At 37.5% G+C, this 20101-nt stretch overlaps 1 protein-coding gene across 7 annotated transcripts in view; it reads left to right on the top strand.

The window, feature by feature from the left end:
* LOC121907130 (bromodomain adjacent to zinc finger domain protein 2B-like) overlaps window positions 1-20101 on the top strand; it is a 62462-nt gene that overhangs the window by 17728 nt on the left and 24633 nt on the right. For all 7 annotated transcript variants that reach the window (XM_042426518.1, XM_042426520.1, XM_042426519.1 and 4 more), the window contains exons 3-4: window positions 17559-17696; window positions 19841-20026. In XM_042426518.1, coding sequence (XP_042282452.1) covers window positions 17561-17696; window positions 19841-20026 — 322 coding nt within the window. In that variant the 5' untranslated portion in view covers window positions 17559-17560. The remainder of the gene's footprint in view (window positions 1-17558; window positions 17697-19840; window positions 20027-20101) is intronic.

Here is a 20101-nt window from a genome sequence, read left to right as displayed (position 1 = left end):
GTGACAGTTGTTGTATTCAGCTTTGTGGTTTGGGTCAGTTCAGTACTGCAAACTCCATTAGAAAGTACTACTTCATAAGCAGGGACTTTTGGGGGGCAAGAAATGAAGAACTTCCTGTCCCACAAACCAAAACTAGAAAAGAATGAATGTTGCTGAATTTTCCTCAACTCACTATGATGGAACACAGTTTCTTTTTATAGGCCCAGATAGTGTGATGTGGAGGTACATTAACCTAAATGGTCCATCCACTCAGAAATGTTTGTCATATTGGCCTCAAAAATCCCATTATCAACCAGGCTCTGGTATGTGTGTTTATTAGGCAGTCTGGGTAAAGTCCACAGGTTAATGGTGAGGGGTTTGCAGATGACAGAAGTGCCCAAGGAAAAAGTTAAAGCCCTCACAGACGAAAGCTCCGTCTGTCTTTAGGATTTTGTTTTGGGATGAGTGCTGCTTTTGTGTTTTATGTTTTCGCTGCCACCAATTCTGTCAACAGTTTGGAGGGGTTTAATGGTTACTTTATATGCACAGTATCACAAAAAAGGCTTGTACTGAATATAAATGTCATTAAGTGTGTGTTAAGTAGTGTTAGTCTGAACCAAAAGCACATCTTTCATACTCCAGATTAATCCCAGGTGCTGTGTTAGAATTGAGGCACTGGTAGCGCAGTCTGCATAGCCATGGCTACAGCCTCATTGGCCTCCAGTACAGTAATATTTGGCAGCTTTAAATGTCCATCTATTATCACAGTCACCTCAAGTGAACAGTGGTGTTCAGTACCATATAGTCATTGTTAGTGCTATGTGATGGAGTTGAGTATCTGAAGTAGTCCAAGCAGGTGATGGAAATATTCATTTAGCAGCAGAGAAGAAGCTCTTTTTTGCAAGATGGCTCAGAGGCAGACAGGAAATTGCTTATTTTCCCGGCACATTCATCAAAATAAAAATAGTCTGATGAGTATCCCAAGTGACTCTCCCACATCTATTGAAGCCACAGCTGCATGTACCGTGAGCTTAGTATTAACTCTCCAATGAATTTCAGGTGTTTTTGAGCACTATTAAACTAAGCCCTTTTTTTCCCTTCTTCCTCATCTCAAAGCCATTGTCCTACGTTTCATCCCATAAGAATTAGCATATTTAAAATAATGAAGTGCCCTATTTAGTTTTATAACCTTCACCTATTACTTTCCTAAAATTACGGTGTAATATATAGTTACGTCCTGGTGCCAGGAACAAAGAACTCAGGATCTGATAACCTTTGATTTAATGACTAATAGAAGCAGAATGTCAACAGGGACTGTCTGTGTGCCAAATTATTCAGTCTGTGGTTCTTGAATAGCTTCTGCACAGATATGTGTTTCATTTTAATGGCAACATGCAACATTGCCAGATGCCATTGTCATTATGAAATAAAGTGGGTATGTAAAAGTGGGTATATATTTTTGAATCTAAATCACAACATGCACCAATACAAATCTGTCAGTGGGCTCAACTCGACTTTTAATGTTAAACTGTTGCCATAGTAAATAGAGCACATAATACTGTGTTTTCTCGTAAAAGTGTTCTCCTTTTCTGTGTGTGGTCTGTCATGTACAAGGCTGCTGTAACAGGAAATGTAGCAGAAGGCTTTATCAAAGGGAAACGAGCAAATTTTTAGCCCCAGTGGTTTTTATTTAACCGTACATTTAGGTAGAAACAAAACTGCCAGTCTCTTTTGAATGAGCTAAATTTAAACTTTAAGCATTTGTTCATATGCTACAGTCCCAGTAACTGAATCAAAGCCACTTCCTATTTGGTCGGTGGTTTAACAATTAACAGATTTAATCGGTTAATTGAGAAAATCATTGTCAGATAACAGGACAATGGAAGCAGTTGTTCGTTGCACACCTAAAATCTACCTTATGAAAGATACAATTCACAGGCTCATTAGTCTTTCTAAGTATGACCAATTAAACAGAGTAAAACAGACAGTCTCTTCCCATATGATACAAATGTAGTTATTTTTAAAAAAAACATTTTCTAAAATTTATTTGAGTTTTTGTAACCATCTCTTGAATCTTGCTAATATTGTTTTTTAGTGAGGTTCAGTTTTGTGGCATTTTTGTCTTTACTTGATAGTTGAAAGTGCAGAGAGATACAGGAAGCAGGGGTAGAGAGAGGTTTATGACATGCAACAAAGGTCCACAGCTGGAATCAAACTGCAGGCGTTGCAGTTATGTGGTATGTGTCTCAAACAGGGGCATCCTGGGGTTCAGGGCTTTTTTGAGGGAGTTGACCCCCTCAGCTCCTGTAAAATAAAAAAGTCTGTTTGCAGCATGCTTATCTCCATATATGAGATGGTTGACACTACAAATTGTGCAAAAGTGTTGTTTTTGACAAGATTAAAATGCTTCCTTCAGTATTTCTGTGGTTTTTTGCACAAGCTTGAAATTTTTTATTAGGTTGTTCCAGACCTGTGTTTTTCAAGGCAGCTCTATTCAGGCAAGAACGATTAATCCTTTGCTACTGTATTTTGTTTTGCCGCTGGTGCAGCTGATAAAGACACTTCACAAGAATATCTCTTCTCTTGATTATAAATGCTGTTTTTCACATTAAATAAATCTGTTAAGTTCAATATTTATCCAGCTTATGTGCTCATAGATAGTATCACTGTTTAAAGATACACTCTCTCATTTTGTTAGAGTGCCAAATGATGCCACAAAATCCTAAAATATCCTCCCTGCTCACCCAAGATGATTTGAAAGTCAAATTTAAACAGGGAGTCAGAAATGCAGCCTATATTTTAATCTCAATTGAATATCAACCTCATTTTATGATAGTGCTAAATGGTGCGGCCGAATCCTAAAATATCCTCCCTGCTCACTGTTGATGTTTGTAAAGTCGAATTTCAACAGGAAATCAGAAATGTATCTTTTAATCTTACTTGAAAATCAACCATTAAGAAAGAAAACAACTTTTAACAACATCTACACACCAATGGGACTGGGTATCATTTGACAAATTCTATTTATTATACCTAAATAAATAAAATTATTTAAAATTGGCAAAATATGATTTAAATCAAAAACTATCTGATCATAGAGTAAGTAAACAAAACCAGACATTCAGCTTCACACACACCAGTGTTTCTAGTGTTTTGGGTCTTAATTGAATTCTTCCCTGTGTCTTAATCATTTCTTATTTCCTACCTACTATTTAATGCACTATATTTACAATCCAGTCTTAACAAATGGAGAATTGAAAAGACAATATCGCTGTGGAATGGTTGCACTGTGTAGCTTAACGGGATAATTGTTTATTTTTCAACTTGAGTGGCTTCCAAATGGCTGCCTAGAAAACCTGTCAGCTGGTGACAGCTTGTCTACATGTGTAACCTAACCTATAAAGTACAGTGTTTTACATTTGTTCAGTTCGTTTACCTTTTTTTGCACAGGTTATGTTTATTGCATGTATTTTCACTGCCACATACACTTGCTAGTGAGTTTGATTGGCATGTGCAGAATGTTTAGCACAAAAAACCCAACATTTTTTGGTATTAATGGCTTGGCATAATTAGATAAATAGGCCCACTGTAGGCTCCATTACATTACAATCGTGGACCTCTCAGCTTAGTCCAGCAACTCAAAACGTACTTCTTAATGATAATAAAAATCATCACTACCTACTCTTGACTTCAGGCGAAACTTGGCAACTGATGAGTCAGAAATTGCAAAACATCAGTGACTGTGGCAATAGTAGAAATTGTTGGGTCATATAGTTTGATGTTGCTGTGTGTCTATCTTGCATCTTGAGTTTCAGACATTACTACAGAGCCAGAAAAACATGTCAAAACTGGAACCTCCTCTGCCATATTACTCCATGTTATCTCTTGTGCTTGCTCTGTCTGGAGTGTTGAGGGCCGTTTTTGTTTCTTTGTGTTCCAAGAATTTGTTATGGGAGCATAATCCCCATGGTTCTCCACATCAAAGTGTACTAATGTGATGTGTCATGCATCTCCATTAGATGGCTAATGCAAGAGTCAGCTATTGAAAATTATGTTTCTCTTTGGGCAGCCTGAAATTATCTGGCTGTGTTTGTGCCTTGCCAAATCATGAGAGTAAAACATATTCTAACTTTTTTCTGATTTCTCACTTTTTTTATATATATTAGTGACCTTCATTTATGACATTCAGTTTGTGCACAGGTGTTTGTTTGATTGTAACCAGCATCGTCTACTTCAATAAAGCAGTGGACATATGGACGCTGTGTGACAAATGCCTTGAAAGGGACACTCGGGATCTGTTTTATTGCTTCATTTGGCACACTGCAGTCCCACTTCCCATTACGGTTGCTATGTGATTTATGTTGTGCTCTTCAGAGAGTGAGAGAGAGGAGCTGGGGATGGAAATGCTGTGATAGCGAGGCTTGCCTTGATCCTGGCTGCCTTTTATTTCATCTTGGAGAAAAGGGTTAAACGCCTAGTTAGGCCCCATGTTTCCCCTTACATAAATGCTGTTTGTTTGATCACCTAAAGCATAAGGAGGTTATTGACATTGCAGAGTCAAGCCTTAAAGACTGACAGAACCCTGGAATTCTTTCTCTCACTGTCTCTGGCATGATACATGAATCCCACCATGAGACTTCCCCACTCCACCTTCCACCTCCAGACAACTAACACATAAATGATTATTTATTTGTCACTGATTTATTAGGTGTCATCTGGCAGATTTTTGCTATAATGTAGTATAGTATAACCCACCAAATAGCCTCCTCAGAGTTGCTTATCTAACAAGCAAATAACCAATAATCATAACATCATGAGGATGTCATTGTCTTCTTTTACAGTTGAATCTAAAATAGTACATCGCTACGTTTTATTTAGCAGTGCAGAATGACAGATAACCTTTGCACTGGAATCCTACTCTCATCTTTAATTTGTAGCTATGCTTTGTGTCAGATTATTGCACCTGATTTATATTCAAGCTGTTTTTTTTCCTGTTGACATGCAAATTCACACCTTTCACAACCCAAAATATTAAATTGAGGTATTCAACTTCTGAATTTCTACACTTTGAGTCTCAGTCCAGCTGCATTACCACACTGCTCTCTATGAATAACCGAAGTGAAAGGTAAAGTGATGCAAATTATGTTTATTTAAGAGCAAGATTTTTATCACACACAAACACTTTGTTTGAGCCAGAAGTGAAGTCTGGACTAAATAAGTACACGATGCTATTTTTTTAACAATAGCATGTAAATATTTTTGAAATAGCAAAGGTTTTCAATCATTTGATAGAATAGGCTCCCATTGACAGCGTTTAACTTGAAGAATGAGTGGCAACTGATGTCGTCTGTAAACATTTTGCCTGCTCCTATTGTTGTAATTTAAAGTCAGGTCCTGTATATGCACCACCCTAAAAACAAACTTTTCCTTTTTGTTTTGCCTCTCAAATACATTATGTCAAATCTGTGCTCTGCATAGTGTGTATAGAAAAATAATTAGAAGTACTCCGTAATTTTTAAAACCATTTAACACAACATAAAACCTCATGGACATCATCATTTTATGGGGCAAAAATGTCATGAAGTCACAATTTAACCCCAGTGAATATTACTTCCCAAATTTTCCTTATCAGAAACAAATACTCATAGTGATTCATTCAGCGAATTATGAAGAAAAAGATGCAGGAGTAAACAAGGAAGGTGTTATGGGAATTTGTGTAATGTGTAATGATAAAAATATGGTGTAGGTGTGATTATTTTTAACAAGTGTTGGCTTGCCATTATCAAACACTGCAAAGACTAGGCCTTGGCTGCATATTAAGGCATGAACACGCATACTGTAGCTCTCATTTTTACAGCTATGGGTTAATTTACATTAATACTAGCATTCTGTTGGGAAATACACTGCTCAGAAATGCACAAACAACAAAAATGTTATCCAAGGATGCCACTCTCTCTGTATCAGCTGCATTTTGGTAAGCCAACAACCACAGATTAATAGCAGCAGATTGGAAGATGCATGAAATTACTAGTCCTTTTCTCCCTCTCTACACCCTCTATTCCATCTTCTCTGTATGTGTCTAATTAAAAACTGCAGGCTGAGTTACACAATTTATAGCCAGTGCTTGCTGTTGGTGGGGCAGCAGTAGGCAGGGGCTCTATGAACGCGTTCATGATGGATGTCAGTCTGTGCCGAACATGTGGGGCTCCAGTTTCCAGAAGCCACATCCCGCCCCCAGATCACTCCTCATGAAAATGATCCTCATGCAACCTGTAAACTGTGCTAACGCTGCTGTGAAGAACAAATGTGTTTCTTGAAACATTTGTCACACCGAGCCCTCACATCATTCATCAGAGTCAACTTGCCTCCTTGACTACCAGCCTTTTCACTGTATTCATGCTAGCATTCAATACTTATTTCAAGTGGTCGATACAAAGTGAAATTCCTTTTTTAGCATGAAGGTCTCCCTGAAAGATGGATGTGTCCTGAAGAATGATGATAACACAAGGCCTGCTCTCTGTGTTTTTTCAAGTAATTCTCAAGAACAAAAATGAATTATCCTAGCATTATGAGAGCAGGTGGATCTCTTACAAGTAGAAGGGCTCGCAGCATGTGTGCTCTTGCATAGGAGATCAAAGATGTGATTTCACTGATGCATATTTAGGCAAATCAGTGAAGAGATGGTGGTGAAGGGGTTTAATTTAACTAGAGCAGGCTTTGCTATAGATCACGTTTAGTGTGACAGTGAGACTCCCGTTGTATCAGTGTCATGAAATATCCTAGAGGCTCTGCACTGTAACCAACACTGCTCTGCCATCTGCCATCCAAAACTAACAGTCAGGTTTGTTTAATCAGTGGCTCTGTAGTCTCCTGATCTACTGTACAGGCTAACAAAAAGCCTTTCCATCCTTGATGACAACCAGCTTTGCCCGCACTCAAGCACGCGACTTCTGGAAAGCACATGGTTTCTTTTGTCTCTCAGCATGGTCATAAAAAAGGGGCCCTTGCTGCAAAGAGCAAACCTGAGATGAATGGCAAACCAGCCCTTAATGCACAGTATTGATTGAGTAGCAATGCCATGTTTTCTGTTTTAATCACTCTGCACTGCTCCTCTCTCATGACAGCATGCTTAGTGTACTTTAACACCATCAACCATCATCATTACAGGACAGTGCACTCCTGTATGTAGAGAGCCTAGAAAAAGCATGAAGATGATTCAGATGATTTGCTATGTGATAAAATGGAGAAAAACATCAAATCCTCATGTTTGTTTTATTGTTTATCAGAATTGGTGTTGAATTTTCTTCATTTTAGCATGAGTTTAGGTTGGCAGTTGCTTTTCCACTGGAGATGAACAACATCACAGAGGGTTACTTTGCTTACTTAAAATTGTCACCTAATTTTTATCACATTAAAGACTGTAGAAGGCACTTGAATGATTTCACAGATGCATAGTGACACATATCTGTTTGTAAATCCACTACACCTGGAGTGAAAGTAATTAGACACCATTTTCTACACATAGACATGCATCATTTTGCTCTTGTTGGTGATTGAACAAGAACCAAATATTGTCTAGAGGCATTGGCTTGAATGCAGAAATGAGCTCAAATGCAACTTTATCAGCAACCTAACATTATTTGTTGCATCCTGAAAACACTCAACATGTTACCGTCTTTGTTGTGTGGCCTTAAATAATCACTTCCATTGACCTAATTGCACATAGTGTGTTAGTTTCCATTTTAAAAATGCTTTTAGAAGGTACATGAAATGTCCCCCACTGCATCATCATAGACCATAGTGGGCATTAGTTGTTCTGCTTTGAGTGATGCTGTGTCTTAAGCTGTATCTGATTTTAACATTACCTGTGCTGGTAAGTGATTTTAATTCAGTTTGGAGCACTTATGTTTGTATTTTTTCACCTCTACCCTAGTAATAAGTGTATGTTTTGAGTTTTTTCAGCAAGAAAAGCTGCTTTTCCTTGAACTGCATTTTAGTAGCTCAGTGTGAAATTTGACTTTTGTGTGAAAATGAAGGACATTAAAAATGTTTTTGCTAATCTGATAGATGGAAACATGTTAACAACAAAATATACAGTCGGCCTATTTGGGAACTAATATGAAAAATTAAAGCCATCAAGAGAACAAGACTCTATAAGATTATCAAATAAGTTGCTGTAATATAAACTACCAGTAGGTAGATACCATTATTCTCTTTTTGCTAGTCCTGCTGAATGTTAATTTCTGTTACAGAATACATATTGTAATTTTGTGATGGTTACAATTAGTTAAAATACAGAGGACCACAGTGAATTATTATTTTATATCCCACCTGATATTCTGTATAAATGGGGCTTTACATTAGTTTTGCCCCTGATGCAGGTCAGCCTGAAGTTTTCTTCCTGAGCTGGTGGATTGGGTCACTTTATCACCGTCCAGGTAGAGTGGGAGTCAGGGTCAGGAACCATAACTTGTCATCAGAAGACATGGGCAGAATGAAGAACTGATTGAAACTCATGGGAGCATGGTATTTCAACTGAACTGTGGGTGTACCACTGAACTTGTTATGCTCCTAGCAACACACTCAGCAACCCCACCCACTTTGTTTTCCATCCTCTTCTGACCACAAAAGCCTGCCTCACAGTGAGTTCTCGTCCTGCACATCTTGTGCATGCACACACAACCAGGGGGAAAATAAAACTTTCACAAACAACTGACTACATTTCTCACAGAGAGAATGGAAAGTGGGCGAGTGAATGGCTTTTTAAAATTTGCTTTACTGCTGTCAACCATGGGAAGCGTCTCGCTTTCTCTGCTTTTTTAAACATTTTTATTTATTTATTTTTTAGATATTATATTGAGGTGTTTGGGACAGTTGCTGACCATTACAAATAAAATACACCATTGTTTTTATAAGAATGGGTAACAGAAACAACAAAGGACAAGATAAGATTGCAATCATTAATAATGAAATAGAAAAACACACAGAAATAATGGGATATTTTCTAACATAGTCTAAGCTGTAATTGAGACAAATATTTTAATAGTGATGCAATCAGGCGGTGGTCTAAAACAAAAAAACAAAAACAAAACATTTAAACCTTACAGATTACAGCATAATCAAGCACGTACATTGGGCCATACTGGCATGCATACACAAACCCCCTCATACAAAAGGCAAAAATGGAAAAAGAACCTCAGCAAAACACCCAAAACCTGGTGAGATTGTCAAAATGATTATATACCATAAATCCCTCCAGATGTTGAATGAAAGGTTGCCATATTAAATCAAACCTATCTGCCTGATCCATCCTAAGATATCTAATCCTCTCCACCTCCAGTGAGTTTACAAGGTCAGCAAGCCACATTTTAAAGTTAGGTATGTCTTTCCCCTTTCATAGCATTAGTACATATTTTACAAGTTAAGAAAGCATTGGTGAGCTGATGAGAGACCACTCATAGTCTCAGACAAATCAAAAATAATAGTTTGGGGGTCTGGTTTTACTTGGCATGCAAATATTTTAGAAATAGTATCAGGGTGCAGAATTAACTTTTTTGTCCACCAGCCAAACTGCTAGTGCATGTTCAAATTTTACCAGCCGCTCAATAGATTACCATTGTTTTTTTGGCTGGTGAGTGAAGCAAATCTACCAGCCACTTGCATATTTTACCAGCATTTGGCTGGTGGCTGTTGCTGATTTTGTGCCCTGAGTAGTATTAAAAACATTAATCCAATAATTCTCAATCTTGGGACATTGTATAAAACTGTGAACAAAAGTGGCCTCGTTTGTCTCACATTTCTTATATATGGATGAAACCTAACTAACTTGTGCAATTTCACCTTTGAATAATGTAGTCTTTGTACAGTCTTAAATTGCATGAGGCAGTGTCTAATGTTTATGGAGCATCTGTGTATCTGCATCAGACACTTCATTGTTCTTCATTGGCATCAGCTGGTACATTAAGTTGCAGTTGATGTGTTTGCCTATCTGTTTCCAAATGTCACCTGATATGTGTATTAATACATTGCCATTATATTTAGAGCTGTGTACTCTAGAGGGGGCCAATAGAATGGTCTCTGGTTTATATGGGTGGCTGTCTTCACCTTTCTAGCGTTAGCCAGTCAGGAGAATACTGGGAGGAATAGTAAAGTAAAGCATTATCACTCTGACATTAGCTTCATAGCAATATTGGATGAAATCCGGCAGAGCCAGACCCCCTTTACACTTAGGCTTACATAGGTGACTCTTTTGATCCAATGGTTTTTGTTGTTCCACAGGAAGGGGTTAATAATGGAGTCAAGTTGTTTAAAGAATCTCTTAGTTAAATAGACTGCAGATTTTTGAAAAGATATGGTGTTTAGAGGAGACTATTTCATTTATTTAATTGCATTTACTCTACCAATCAGGGAGAGGGGGAGGGTTTGCCAGAACTTCAGGCATGACTGCAATTTGGTAAGAAAAGGGGGGAAGTTTGCTTTATATAAATCCTTGTATTTTTTAATGACCTGAATACCTAAGTGTGTGAGTTATTAGCAGTATCTCAGAAGGTAGTGAGTTTAGGAAGGTTGGGTCTTGCAGTCTGATGGGCATGAGTTCATTCTTGTTCCAGTTGATACGGTATCCAGAAAAACTACCAAAGAAAGTGATCAGGTCAAGAATACAGGGAATGCTGAGCTCTGGTTTCTTAAAGTACAACAAAACATCATCTGCATAAAGGGAAATTCTGTTTTGCATGTTTTGCTGTGTTATAGCAGTGGATTAGGGTGTCAGATTGTATTAACTCCGCTAGTGGCTCTATTGCTAGAGTGAACTGAAGAGGTGAGAGAAGGCAGCCCTGTTTTATACCCCTGTGAAGTGTAAATTCAGGGGATATGGTTTAATTCGTAATGATTTAGGCTTTGAGGCATTTATAGTTATTTCACATATATAATGAATGTTTCTGCTACATTGAATTTGTTTAATATTGAAAATAAATAATTCCACTCAACTTGGTCAAATGCTTTTTCACCATCAAGGGAGGAAATGACTAGGTCATCATCTGGAAAGCATGTGGAGTACATGATACTGAATAGATGTCTCAAGTTAAAAAATGAGTGTCTGTTGGGAATGAATCCCATCTGATCAGGGTGTATGATCTTACCAAATACTTTGTTTAATCTCAGGGCTAATATTTTAGCTAGCAGTCGGTAAGCTAAATTAAGCAAGGCTAGTGGTTAATATGAGCCCACTTCTTTGGGGTCTTTGCCTTTTTTAGGGATTACAATTATGACTGCTTCATACATGATTTGGGGTCCAATTGGTAGTCCTTCAGTCTCCAGTGCACTGGAAAACACATGGTGAAGGTGTGGGAGAACAGTTGCTGACATTTTTTTATAATACTTTTCAGTATAGCCGTCTGGTCCAGCACTTTTACCACTTTTTAAGCCCATAATTGCAATTTTTATTTCTTCTTCCAAAGTATCCTCATTTAAGAGGTCTATATCTTGTTGACTTAGGCTTTGGAGGTCGCAGTTTTTTAGAAAATCTTGCATTATGGCATTATGTGTTGTTGTCTGCTCTGGGGCAATACAGCTCATCATGAAACTGAAAAAAAAAACGTATTGATTTCTTAAGAATTAGAAAGGGTTTTTCCAGCCTCACATTTAATGCTATGTATTGCGCGATCACTCTCAATTTTTGTTATTTGTCTGGCAAGCAGTCTATGCAGTTTCTTACCATAGTCAAAAAAATCCTGTTTCATATTTAAAAGGTATTTGTTTATCCTAGAGGTTATGATCTTGTTATACTCATGTTTTCATAGTAGTATCTTCTGATATAGTTCTCTAGAGGGATTCTGCATGTTTTCCTTGTCTTATATCCCTATCTGTTCTTCTAACTTGGTTAATTTCTTTTTATTTGCTTTGTTCTTGAAAGTTACTAACAGAAATGATGTGCCCACTCAGATCTGCTTTAAGGGTGCCCCATAGCAGTGAGGGAGATGTTTCTGGACTTTGATTAGACTCATAAAAATTTGGATTTTACTTTTCTAAATCAGCACAGAAAATTGGGTCTTTGGGGAGTGAGGTGTTCAGCCACCATCTATAATGCTTTGTAGTGATATCTGTCAGGTTAACTGTGAAAGATAGGGCTGTGTGATCTGAGATAACTATGCTATGATATTTCACACTTTGTACATTTAGAAGCATTTTGCCATCGATAAAGAAAATAGTCAATCTTGCTATATGTGTAATGTACTGACAAAAAAAGGAGTACTCTTGTCCAATGGGGTTCAGTCCTCTCCAAACATCCACCAGATTCATATTAGTGGCAGATGTTTTAAGCAGTTTGGCTGTGTTCGATCTTCTAAGATTTAGCTGCGAAGATTTGTCCAGATAGGGATCCAGGATGCAATTAAAATCCCCACTTATTATTAGATTTGTTTGTGGTGTGGAGGTTGGTATAAGGGAGAATATTTTATTGTAGACTAGGATCATCAAAGTTAGGGCTCTACACATTCAACATAATTACAGGAGTGGAGTACAGTTCACCTTTAATAATAATAAACCTATCCTGATTGTCTTTGATTGTGTCTGTATGTTTAAAGGGTACATTACTCTTGAATAGTATAGCTACACCTAATGCTTTAGTCAAGAAAGATGAATGATATGCTTGACCTTATCCATCTGGCTCACAGTCTGGTATGTGCAACCTCTCTGAGATGGGTTTCCTGTAGGAATATGACATCAGCTTTTACAGATTTAATGTAGGCAAATATCTTTCCTCTTTTAACAAGATGGTTCAAACCCTTCACATTCAAAGAGGTATATGTTATAGCTGTTGGGTCACCTATTACATCTCTCTCCAAACTCTCCCCCAAACCCAGGACTCCCCCCCCAAAAAACACAACAAAGGAAAAAAACCCAAACATGTCTAGGTGTGGAACAGAACAATAATGCGACTCCCACATTAGAAAAGGTGTCCAACTGCTATAACAGTCAACAACACTGCCTAGGTAAACAACCAAATCAACCAGAGCCATGGGCCCCCCACAAGATTGTGTGTTAGTAAGGTAAAATCTTCTAAACAGTCTTATTTGTATAACAGTCTTTAAATAAGGAGTTTAAACAGAGTGAAAAAAGAGAAGTTTTATTTCCTTGTCAAAGTTTGTTGTCAGTTCCACTGTATGTGTGGCTTTGGTCTCCAGGTCTTTCACAGTGGCACCTTGTGCATCCATTATGGCCTGCAATGAGTCTTTAGCAGCCTGGTTCTCAGCTTGGTATGCCATAAACTCCCTCTGGAGTGCAATAGACATCTCTGAGATGTGGGCATCAATGGTGGTGCAAATGTATTGTTTAATAGAGCCAGCGTCTTCTTTAAGGGAAGCGATAGCATCAAGAACGTTTTTGTTGCTAATTGTTGGTGTGGCCGTTACAGCATTGCAAGATGGCGGCGTTGTATCCGCATGGCTATCCTTAGTTCTAGCTAGTGTGTTTGGCATCCTGGACAGTTGTCACTTCTCATCTCTAACCAGTTGTGTTCACAAAACTTTTAACAAAACATGAAATTAAGAAAGTTTTAATTCCAAGGTGTTTGGCACAATATGTAAGCCAATATGTGGCAGCCCACAGGAAAAGCGACCTACTCCTTCATCACTCGACAGCGCCCCTCTCTCTGCTTTTTACATCCCTTCATTTCCTCCAATCCAGAAAATTACAGAGGTCAAACAGTGAGTGGCAGAGCTATTTTTCCACCGTTGCAGAAGGAATTAATTGTGTTTAGTGGGATGATGGACATCAACAGTGATTTGTGAGGTTGGCAAAACTGCAGCTGGTGTCAAAGCAACCATGTATAGACTCAATCAAGGAGATGTTAATGTCTGAGGAGGTGGATTTAGCATCGCTAATTAGTAGGCCACGAGGAATGCATGGCAATTATAGTCAGAACTTGACTTTTTTTTTTTTTTTTTCATTCACACTTTTATCACAGATTGTTGGGTGATGCAACTCTCTACCTTAGAAAAGTGTCAAAGCACTTTAACATACTACCTCTCTCTGTCTCCTCCTTGTACCTTCCATTAGTTAAAACAGCACTGTGTTTGCAGTCCAGATACTGCTGATCCATGCTGATGACTTTGTTACGGGATTAACATTGTTAGCATCAGCCATCTGTTACTGTGCAAGAAGATAAAATGGACATGGAGGAACACAGAGTGGAAAACAAAGGCTTACATGTACCCAAAACAAAACAGCACTTTATATGCACGGCTCCATCAGACACAAAGATACAGCTGGAAAGAGTAAATACACAGATTGAAATCGGTTTTCTTTATAAACAAAAACTCTCAATTTTACATAATTTATGCTGGTTTAGGTGTCACCTAATGTACTAATTTTACACATAAATATCACTTTACTAGTCTTGGTTAGTCCTATTCATCCTTTGAAAACTCTTGGAGACTACAAATTTGACTCAACAACATTCTGAATGCTGTCAGAATATGAGGTCATTTTATTTAAGACCCATCACCACATAACATCCACAAAAACCTGTTTGCGTTGGCCTATTTTTAAAGATCCTCACAGATATACTGAACAAAGCAAAAAGAAACTGAGTGCACACATGAGTGGTTTGCTAAGCTCCACTTTGAGCCCTGTGATTTCTGTTTTGCTGTTTTGTATCCAAGGCAACATGGCGGCTTAGGTGGTTAACTTTGCCTCTTCACAGCAGTAAGTTCTCATGCTTGATCCTGGACTTATTCTTTTTGATCTTTGTGTCTCCTGTAGATGTTTCAGTTGCACACCACATTACAAACACGCATATGTCGAGGGCATTGGAAACTGAGAACTGAAGTCTGAGAGTATGCCCATACACCTGAACTGAACTGACAATCTGATGAAGCATTTTCCCTGCCTTCTGCCCAATGTACCATTGCATGCTGGGATAGTCTCCTGCTACCCATGACCTTGAAATGCATAAACTAACTAAACACTGTGCAAAGTGTCAAAAAAATGCAAGCATTTACTCTTCAAATAGATATTTGCTCTAACAGAAACTTAAAGATGCTTTCATACAGTAGGGCTGCTGTTGCAACAGATGTTGTGTGATGATAAAGCTAGTGTGTCATCATAACACAATCACTTTGCTACTGTTTGTGTTATTGGTTACATCATTCATTTGGATCAGATAGTTAATGCAGTGTACATTTAAATGATTGATGGTGTTTTTGTGTTTTGTCCCATTAGAATCTTGGCTCTATTGAAAGAGGCATTGTTTTCCTGCTAAGGGACATTTTTACCCAGAGATGAAAAGCTGCATTGTGTTTATGGAGTCATATACTGTATGTGAACATGACTCTGATTCAATCAGAGGCATATGTTATGTAAAGCATGTATGTGCTTTCAAAGGACCTACACCCTGCTGCATTGTGTGTTGTGCTTCACATGCTTGCATTAGCTCAAGGTTGTTTACATACATTCATCAAATTAACTCTAAAGGTTTATGTAAAGCATAGAGAATAATTGCTGCCTTTGTGCTTCTATGTTTATTATCTATAAATTCACACTAATTTCCCTGTTAAACCCATTTTACTTTTTAGTTAAAAAAATGATTTTTTTTCCTCCAGAGCAGGTTGGCTTTTTACCTGCTACCTCAGACATCATTTCATGGGTTTGATATTGATAAAAAATGTCAGTTCAATTATGCAGCAGAAAAGAATTACTAAGTAAGAGATCGTGTGTGCAGCATATCACTCTAAAATGATGAAGTAAATTAACCTTAGAGTGTGACACATTTTAATCCTCAACAAAATTTTTGCCACCCTGTTCAAAATTTCAATTGTAAGGTATATTCATAATTGATACAGATATATATATATATTTTTTTAATTTTCATTAGTATATTGGACATCTTAGTTTGACGGATAAAGTGTGAGCAAAGTCAAATTGATACCGAATGGGTTTTGTTTTTTTTTACTGTTGCATTATAAATATGAAAACACCTTTTGTTCTTTGTTCTGCACAAACTCACACTCACACAACCGCAGGAAGCAGTGGCCTTTCCAGTGAAGCATGGCTGCAGCTTTCATGTCATTTTCGTCTCATCAGTGCTCTTCCTGGTGAGGGATGATACTTGATATTCAGAGGTTAGCTTTGTCTCCTCAAATTAATCAGCTGCTCCTGTGTTCCTGTGCAGAGGAGAATCACCGGGGAGCTTGAGAAATTGTGAAGTACAATACTATAACAAAGGCAGCCTGTAAAACACAATCTGGAAGTGAACATTAAAGAGGATTTCAGATGTGGGCTTTTGTGATCACTGGGATGTGAAGTGGCATAAATAATGTAAAAATCCAGGCAATGCGGTACTGATTTTATAGGTTTAAAAACATCTTGCCAAAGGACTGCAGTTGAAAATTAGCCAGCTGGCTAACACTGGCACAGTTACAGAAATGTTGATTAATGTGCGATGTCCTTATAAATAAAATAAATGGAAAATGAAATGAAAGAGTAGTACTAAAGAATATTTCTGGCATGATTTTAGATGATAGATTGAACAACTGTATGGACTTAGTATAAAGGTTTTGAAAGGAAGATTGAAACTGTGTTCCTAAGAGGCTGAAGATGCCATTTTCTATTCAGCCTCTCTGCTTCATTAGATGATCACAGCCTGTATGGCAGTAGTTGTACATTAAAGAGCTGTGAAGACCTTTGATATGAATGTCACCTTGTGTACTGTACTCTGTACGTTCCACTATGTATGTGGAACGTTGTTATGCATTATGTCGGGCAAAAGTATTTAAATGCGTATAACACAACCATCACAATTCAATTTGTTAGCTTTTAATTTAAATGTACTTGGAATGACAAGGGTTTTATAAAAATAATTGCACAGTATTATTATATCTAATGCTGCAACTTTATTTTTGCTTTACTGATTGAAGATTTATTCTAGAAAATGTGGGAAATAATGGAAAAACATCCGTAACATTTTCCTAGAGCCTAAGGCGAAATCTTCACATTGTTTATTTTGTCTGAAAAACAGTCCAAAATGCAAAGATGTTTAATATACAGTAATGTAAATCAGAGAAAAACTGCAAATCATTTGTGAGGTTGGAACCAGTGAATGTTTATGAGGCATTTTTGCCTCCTAAATGACTTAAACATTAAACAGTTAATTGGTTGTCATGTTGAGGGATGGGGATGGTGGATGAGTTGTGCCCCACGCTGTTTGTGTTTTTGTATTTACTTGTTCAAAATGTTCAATATATAATTATTTCTTAAAAAAACACAATTAATTAATTATCAAAATAGCTGGCAATAAATTTCTATTGATCAAGTAAGTGATTAATCAATTGATCTAATTTCAGCGTTAATTACGTTATCACTAAAAGCCAATAAATGATAATATTGGATTATCAGCATTGTTTGTAGTAATGGTAAGCAACATGCTGCTGTAGAAATCCAGTGCTGTTGTGAGGATAATTCAGTTGTGTGAGAGAGAAACTAAGTCTCAGTGGGGGGTGTGGTGTGAGTGGGGTTTTTTTTTTCCTCCCCTTCTTTTCTCTCCTCACATCTCTTAGCGTTGACTGGATTGTGTTTGACAGATATGGAGCCTGGAGAGCGGTTGGCCTCCCCATCGGCAGCCCCGTCCTCCCTTAATGTGGCCTCCTCTTCAGCCAGCTCCTCCCCTGTTCCTCCCCAGACACCCTCCACCAAGTGCAGCCCAACTCCGAACCCTGCAGGTAGTTCCCCTCTCACCACCTGTAGTATGTATACACACACACACACACACACTAGATCAAACATGACTCAAAGCTAATTGTTTGTTGATGTGTTATTTAGTTTAAAGCCAGTATATTAAATTATTCTGCCCACATTTTGAAAAAACTTTTACACCAATGTAATGTGCAGTGCGTTTGGATCTTTGTATTGTATCCACAGGTTAAGAATTTATTTTAGTTACAATTGGTTAAGGTTTGAGTTTGTGGTGCTGCAAACGACATTGAGAGTCCACCTGCAAAAAAACGTTAAATTTACAAGCTATTAATAAATGTAAATGAATGCACCATTTTGTCGGACTTTACAATCAGTCTGCACTTTATAAGTACACTTCCACACAAACATTCAAAAGAAAATAATAGAAAGCGAATCTATTTTGAGAGTCTGTCTTTTTTTGTTTTGTGCAGCAGTAAGGCTATTAAAATAACTTCTTCCTTTCTTACACATAACAGACAATTTTGCTAGGTATGGAGAGGCTGTTGAATTAATGAGTGCCAACAATTAAAAATCTGTGTATGCCCTTGCGGATGTCTTTTGACAACCTTTAGCTCCAGTTTATCCGGTGTGATTTGACATGTCTGTCAGCCTCACACTGTGCATGCAGCCGCCAACATCTTCTTGTTTTCTCTGAATACTAATTGTGGTCAAAGCCATTATGCATTGAGCAGCGGTGATGCATAAGCTGTCAGATTGCCCCTGACCGCAGAATAATGTGAAAATTTACATACTGTGGTTTGTGATTATTTTTTTCTCCTTCATGATAAGATGCCCCAAAAAGCAGTGTTTTTTGTCATGCTATCACAATGAAGAACACATTAGAGACATTCTCATAAATAATTCATTCTCAGACCCCCACACCAAACGTGCACAGAAATTTCCCAGATAATTTATTTAAGGACTGAACACTAAATTCTGAAAAAACACAGGCACCTTTGTAACAAACCACTGTTATGAGCATTAAGTAAATTGAGTTCTTTCAAGATATTTCATATCCCCTGTTGAAAGTAAGAAAGATATGACATACTTGGTGATGGCAACACCCCTTTGAAACACACTCAATCCTTCATACTTTTATAAGCTTTCAAACTGTTCTAAGTAGGTAAGTTTATCCAAGAAACATTTTATGCAGCCCCTCGTTTGTATTTAACACAGCAAGAACAAAGTTGTAATTCCACATTGACATCTCTCGTGAAGAATAAAACTGGTGTGATTTTAGAGGTTCAACTTTCACGTCAATTGAATTGCAGTATTACTGACTTCTGAAAATACACAAAACAAAAAAATTTGGAACAAATCAGTTAAATTTTCACTGAATTTATTTAGTAAGAATTGCAGTTAATGGTTAGAATTTGCTATATAAACAAGTATAGACAAATAAGTATTGAACTTACTGTTAGTAATTTCTCTGTAAATTGATCAACAAATTGTAGATAACACCACAGTTTGACAGCATGGAATCAGACACAGTGTTAGCCTGGCCTGCTCTTCATTTGATCAAAACAAAGAACAAATCAAGTGGAGTTTCTCTTAACAGGCTCAGTCCTGCACAGCTCTGGATTCTTAATGAAAATGAGGTATTTGATCTGGTTGATAGGGCTAGACTGGTTTCTCTGGTAGAAATAGTTCTGATAACAAACAAAAGAAAAAAGTACACTTACCACCAGTTGCACAGTCTTTTATTGCAGGGCTTATTTGGCTTCTTCGCTTAGGCTTCTTTGTCTGTTTTCTGTCTTTCTTTCTTTCTTTCTTTCTTTCTTTCTTTCTTTCTTTTTGGTCACCACTTACTGTAGTAAAAGAGGAGAGGATATCGCGTCACATCATATATGAGTGTTTGTCTCGACCCTGAATGTTTCATGATTATCACAATAAATTAATTCTTTTATAATGTAGAAATTATTGCTGTTCCTAAATGGTATCATGGAATTAACAGTTTATGAGTTTAGAAATTATTTATTGAACCATGGTTAAATTCATGGTTCATGCATTTTACTGGGTATGTATATCTAAATAGTATATCTAGACAGACAGACAACCTGTCTAGATAGCGAGATTGATTAATAGATGAGTTGATTTTTGTATTCTTAAAACGGCGTCCTTTGTTCTCCAGGCCATTTGCTGCGGATGACAGGGGATGAGCGTTTAAATATATCTGGCAGCTCCAATGCTTTTCCCTTAATCAGCCGTCCAGCTTTTGGGCTCTACACATCAAGTTCAGGGCGCTCTGAGTTTGGAGGCCTAGGGAGTCTGGGTTTGTCTGCCTTGGCTGCTCACCCCCAGTTTGGTACATTTCCAGGTAAGACAGCTCAAAGTGAGATGTTTTTTTTATTTTATTAATGTAGATTAAAGTCAAATTAAAGATTTTGACATG

This window comes from Thunnus maccoyii, chromosome 11, assembly GCF_910596095.1.
Source record: "Thunnus maccoyii chromosome 11, fThuMac1.1, whole genome shotgun sequence".
Lineage (NCBI taxonomy): Eukaryota > Metazoa > Chordata > Actinopteri > Scombriformes > Scombridae > Thunnus > Thunnus maccoyii.
Note: the sequence above shows the minus strand (reverse complement) of the source record. Positions and strands in the feature narration are given on the sequence as shown.